General features: G+C 39.8%; 1 protein-coding gene across 1 annotated transcript in view; it reads right to left on the minus strand.

The window, feature by feature from the left end:
* Nucleotides 1-4,857, minus strand: part of LOC114666294 (kinesin-like protein KIF16B) — a 248,908-nt gene extending 244,051 nt beyond the window's left edge. Inside the window, exon 1 of the mRNA XM_028821120.2 lies at nt 4,549-4,857. Within this exon, the coding sequence (XP_028676953.1) occupies nt 4,549-4,595 (47 nt within the window). The 5' untranslated portion in view covers nt 4,596-4,857. The remainder of the gene's footprint in view (nt 1-4,548) is intronic.
* Between the last annotated feature and the right edge of the window lie 1,143 nt (nt 4,858-6,000).

Raw genomic sequence — 6,000 nt, forward strand, 5'->3', positions numbered from 1 at the left:
TGCACAGGTGACAACACTATATCCTAGCACAGAGCAGAGTAGTATTTTAAGACAAAAGAAAAACCAAGTTGTTCACTATGCAAGGTTAATAGCTGTATCTCTTTTTTAATAATAATAATAATAATAATAATTCTTTTTATGCTCGATTTAAACCATTCTCTTGTATTCTTCTATCAGTTGGCCAAAATAAAGGTGTTGCCTTCAAGTCGGATACATATTTTGTAACATGTGACTGTAGGTTATTATAACAATTGCCAAATGATCTTAAAAATATTATTATCATACAAGGGGGCTCCGACCCCTGCTCGCTTCGCTCGCCAACCCCCGGTGTTGGGTAACCCGAAATTCATTGATGAATGTATGAGATATATTGGTTCATTCGTTGATAGATTGCATCATCTGGATCTAACATGTAGATCTGTGCATATTTGCGTTCGTGATTTGGCTCAGGGTGCACTGTTCCAATCCGATGTAATATTTGTCCACATACGCGAAAGCAGTATGGGCCATTGCCAGCTGGTGGCCTAATATTTACCCCGGTAGATGCAAAAGCAAATTAACTATTGTAGGATCTAATGCAGTCCATAAAGTTTTTACTTTCGGGTACATTGTTAGTTAGAAACATCCATAGACATTCAGGATATTCATCTAAAGTAGGCAGTCTAACCTGACCCCTTTGACAACAACGTGTAAACTCATTAGTTGTATTGCCAGTTGTTTCTTCAGGGAAGTTAAGTGAATGACAATGACAGCAAATGATATTCATTAATCCTAATGAATGTTCATTTAGAGTGGACGCATTACAGAATGCGTTGTCAGCTAATTGGCGGAATTGTTTAGCGGCTGTTTGTCGTTCCTTTCTTTGCCGTTTATCTATTGCCTCTGCTGTTTGAGAGGCACGTTGTAGGCACCCGTGTTCATTAATTGTATTCAGGCGGGCCCGTTTCTGTATGTCCGTTAGTTGAAAAGTTTCGTTTTGGAGCCAGAGCCGGAGCCGTGACCGTGACTCCATTAGTTATCCGTTGTCTACCGTTAGTAATATGGATAATAGCACATACTGTTAATACGGAGCGTTGTCTGTGGTTGTACTGTTAATAATGCATCACTGTAATATGATTCACATATGCTATATGGTTTGGACGTGTGAGAATGCCGTACGTTTAATATGGGGAGTTCGTTTATTCTTATTACCCGGACCATGCTGTGTAGTGTGGACGTTTAGTTCAGAAGCGCATTGTAGGCGCCTGCGCCTTTCGTACTATCTTTGTGGACCTTTGCGGACTCCGTAGTGTCTTACGTTTGACTCTGGGGTGCAGTGCAGAATCCTCTTTTCTGTGTGGCTGTGTCGTTAGTCGTTAGCTATGGGCGCGTTGTTGCTTCATGTCCTATTTACGTAAGTTGAGCTCTTTCGTTTTTGAGCCGTAACTCCTTCGTTCGCGGTGGATCAGACTTCGCTTGCGGTTTATGAGACGCGCACTGTAGGCACCTGCACACTATGTCTCCTGGGTCAATCGCCGTGTACCTGCGTCTGTGCCTTCCGGTTTACCGAGACCTGCGTCTGTGCCTTCCGGTTTACCATTCTCGGTTAGTAATATGGATGTTAAATTCTGTATATACTGTAAGTTAACTAGCTGCGTGTGGTCTTTGGGACAAAAAACAATCCAAAGAGTCCCTAGCAGTTTTACTATATTCGTGAACTTGGAGAGGCGTCCACTAACTCTTAACAATAACCCAGTGCAGAGGATGTGGACTTACCTGTGCTTGCTGCCCCACTGGCTTTTGTAAGGAGACACTGGTGATCCCATATCTTAGCTGCATCACTGGCATATGAGTTCTATTAATCTTTGTCTCAAGAAAACAGATAGACAATGTCTTTAGTGAAAACTTAAAGCCTTGTCCCCCACTGCTGAGGTGTTACACTTGCACATTGTTAAGCCATGGCATTTGCTCCCTTTCGACGTTGTGTCTCTTCATTTGTGTCATTAGCATGGCGCTGATGTTTCGCGATGGCGTTTGCTGCACAAAGGTCTTTCATAGTGAGGTGTATGTAAGCGCCAAAAAAAAACACAAAAGAGCATGCAAGAGTAGTGGCTGTGACTGAGTGTGAGCAGAATGGACTGCTCCATGCACACACACATACACAGGTCTTTCATTTAATATTATATATATGTCTAATTAATACTATATGTTATACCTGAATAATAAGACTTTTGATTTTGGTTTCAAAATACAGATACTCAATTTAAAGCTTTGAAAAGTAAGTGAATATAACAATCTGGGCTATGGAGTCAAAGTCAGAAGAAATTACTAGGTTAATGGAGTAGGAGTCAGTAAAACTGTACCAACTCCAACTCTGACAAAGTGTAAATTGTAACGTGTTAAAATTTTCAGTTTCACATATACTGATTCGATTAAACTATTTAATCTCCTAGACTTTTGATAAAAATATCTTTTAATTTTGCAAGTTCAGTCTTATGTTTAATGTTATTATTTGTAAGCCACTACACCATTGCTACAGTCTTTAAACTTTAACAGGTTAGAGTGCTAACAAATAGCCTGGTGATTCATGCTGGTAGTGAAGAAGTGCCATGTATCTTGCAGTTGTGTGGTTTCAATCAACAACAACAAAATAAATATTTTTGTCCAATTACAAATAGAGGAGTCAGAGTTGGAGGCACCATAAATTGAGGAGTTAGAGTTGAAGGTTATGTGTATCGGCTCCACAGCCCCGATAATTATTACTTTTTAATTATATGGAAAAAATATATTGTAATAAAAGTTTTGTCCAACCTGCCCTGCCCATTAAAAAGTACTACTGTAAATTTCTGTATGTTTAACTTCACTCAGTCAATGTAATAGAGATGGCTTCATTTTACAGCTAAGATACTGCAACATAGGAATTAAAAAAAAAAAAAAAAAAAAAAAAGAGTTGTAATTTGTTAATGACATTTCCACTTTTTTCCTCTTGGCTCTCTAGTAATATTATGGACTACTTTAACCACTAATCTAGTAAAAAATGATATTACGCTACATTTAAATTACAAAATCAATAGATTATAATGCTAGGATATGCACACAATTGCAGCACCACCCCTAAATTGTATTTTTGTTGTTTGTAAAGTGCTTTTAGACTCTATTAATAGCACCACAGTGACTGAACACAGAAGTAAAGCTACTTACATCAGCAGCTGCACATTACAGCAGCAGCATTGCTGAGCTGAAAGACAAACAAAGCACAGAAGTGAAACGCCCATCTGCACAAATCACTTGTTAGTAGGAAGTGAAAAAAGAACACTATAGCTCTGATATCGAGTATCAAAACGAATGTGTCGTAAGAAGGAAGTGCTATGTTATTAATTGAGTGGAACAGAGCACCACACAGACACATGAACAAACCAAGTTTGTAGTTATTATGATGAAAAAAAAAAAAAAGTGCCTCTACAGAATCACATATGCTGCTCAGATCACTTATTTCAAGCACACATCATCTGAAAGTGTATGCTGAAAGTGTTCGAGACAAACATCTGAACTGGACCACATAAAAAAAACACCTGAAGCTTCACTTCAAAAACTGTCAATGAATACACAAACTAAACTTTTAAGGCATAACCAAAACTGTAATTCCAATTCATTTCCTCTATATCAACATCTGTCTAACAGCAGAACTGACTCTCATATTCTCAAAGGGGCATCAGCTGCCAAGACATTTCTAACAATAACAGCTGCAAAGTCATTCTCTCCACTATACTCAAGGTGGTTTTGCTCCAACCCTAACGAATATTCAACCTTCTGATAGGCATTCAACAGCAAACGTTCTCTTTTCATTTAGTCTCTATATTCAGGATTTCTATATACATATATTTAACATTGAATCACATTGCTTATACTGTAATTACCATGTTTCTTTGTATCTCCTCTTTGAAATATTGACCGACTGATGCAACAGCAGGAGCAAGAGAAAAAAAAACAAAAAAAACAATCGTACTTCATATTTGTAACTTTTTTTCTTTCTTCACCCCTTTTTGACATTAAACATGCATAACCTTGACCACCTTGTAATTAATGAACTAAATGTTCAGTGCCTGTTCCTGCATTCCTGGTAAAAGAATGTTAACTAGGCCAACTGAATAAACATTTTTGCTGAAGAAAATGTGATTGACAGGACATTTGGGGTGGGGTGGGGCACACAAAAGAGTGCCTCTAGGGACTTTAAATCCTGAGAGTTCACAAATTGTTAATTGTCACCCAACTACAGCACTGACTTCATAGCGCGGACGGGGCAAACGTAGCAATCAAAGTTGACTTGTCACTATCCACAAGTTGCCCGAGCACATGAGTAACTAAAGGGGCACAAGGCAAGTTGGGTTAGCACAACTGATATAAAACATTTGGTGACAGCTGACACTGTTCCCAACAAACGCTCAGTGTCCCAACTAAAGCCCAGAATGACTACTAAGCGCTCCATTACTACAGGAGATACGCTGCACATCAGTTCAGTGTTATCTCAAAGTTAAACGTGTCACTGAGACATTTAAGTGTGCCACTTACCGCCTGTTCATAGGCCTCAGTCTGACGGCCACTTTCACTGATGCCATGACTCATCGCCGTCCCAGTCACCTGTAAGCAGATCAGAGGGACCGCCAACCAGAAGGTGACATGAAGGGGCCCGCCGCCCCAGGTTCTGGAAAGGCACTAAGACAGCGGAGCACTCGCCCACTTTAAAGTCTGCAACATCGACAACTGCTTTCACTTGTCTCTTCTGTGACCATCGCTCAGGAGTTGCTGAAACGCCTCTGTTTCCACTACAATTTTCCCGAAGTCTGTTCGGCGCTACTTCAATCAGCTGATGCAGCGAACTGGTGGCGACGGAAGTCGACAAGGGACAAAATAGACGGCCCTTCTAAGCAGATAAAAAACTTTGACATCTAAACTCCTCCCGTGCGGTGAAAAGGGTGCGCACTAGGGCGGCGAGAAGTAGCCGTGCATCCTTGGGGAAAAGTCCTGCAGGTGTGACATGGAAACGACTATTTATTGGTCTTGACGTGAACATAATGTTGACCTTTAGTACACTTTAATATTGTAAAACTTTGATACAAGCAGAACAGCTTAGCAGCTGAGCCAGTGCGCTACTGTACAGTATGTCTAAAACGTCTGTTAGTTCTGTTTGAGTTTGTCTTCAGTCTGTTAGATTCAGTTTCCTTGCTCGTCTTAGCAGGTTAACACATCAATTGTTACAGATATATCCCATATATCCATTTCACTGTAGATTTTGTAATGACTGATGTAGATCCATCATCAAGGTAAACGACACATTATTCGCGTTAAATTACAGTGTCTTCTCCACAGTTTAAAATAACAAATCAAACAATTCAGACGCGAATAATATGAACATTCACAGACTTTAATTTAAGAGTATTTGCATACATTCCGGTTACACCGTGTAGAAATAACAGTTTTTCCGTATGGTCCTCCCATTTTAGAGCACCATTAGGTTTGAGACATAGGCCTATTTAATACTTTGTTGCATGAAATGACTGCTTGAAGTCCGTGATTCATAGACATCAACAGGTGCTGAGGAACTTCTCTGGTGATGCTCTGCCAAGCCTGTAATGTAGCCATGTTCAGCTCCTGTTTGGTTTGGGGGCTTGTCCCCTTAGGTTTTATCTTCAGCATATGGAAATCCTGCTCAATCAGATTTAAATTTTGCGACTGGCTTGGCCATTCAAGAATTTTCCTTTTTTTTTTAGCTTTAAAAAACATTTGTGTTGTCTTCACAGTATGTTAGGGATTATTATCTTGTTGTAGGATGAAGTTACTAAAACTTGAGCAGATCAAATGTTTCTACACACCTTGGATGTCTTTTTACATATCCAAATAATGCGACTGCCATCAGCAGTTCCATTATCAGTGAAGAGGAATGTGCTAGGACCTGTGGCAGCCCAAGCCATATAACCCCCACCACCATGTTTAATAGATAAGGTGGTCTGCTTTGGATCTCGG

Source organism: Erpetoichthys calabaricus, chromosome 15 (genome assembly GCF_900747795.2).
Source record: "Erpetoichthys calabaricus chromosome 15, fErpCal1.3, whole genome shotgun sequence".
NCBI classification, from domain to species: Eukaryota; Metazoa; Chordata; class Cladistia; order Polypteriformes; family Polypteridae; genus Erpetoichthys; species Erpetoichthys calabaricus.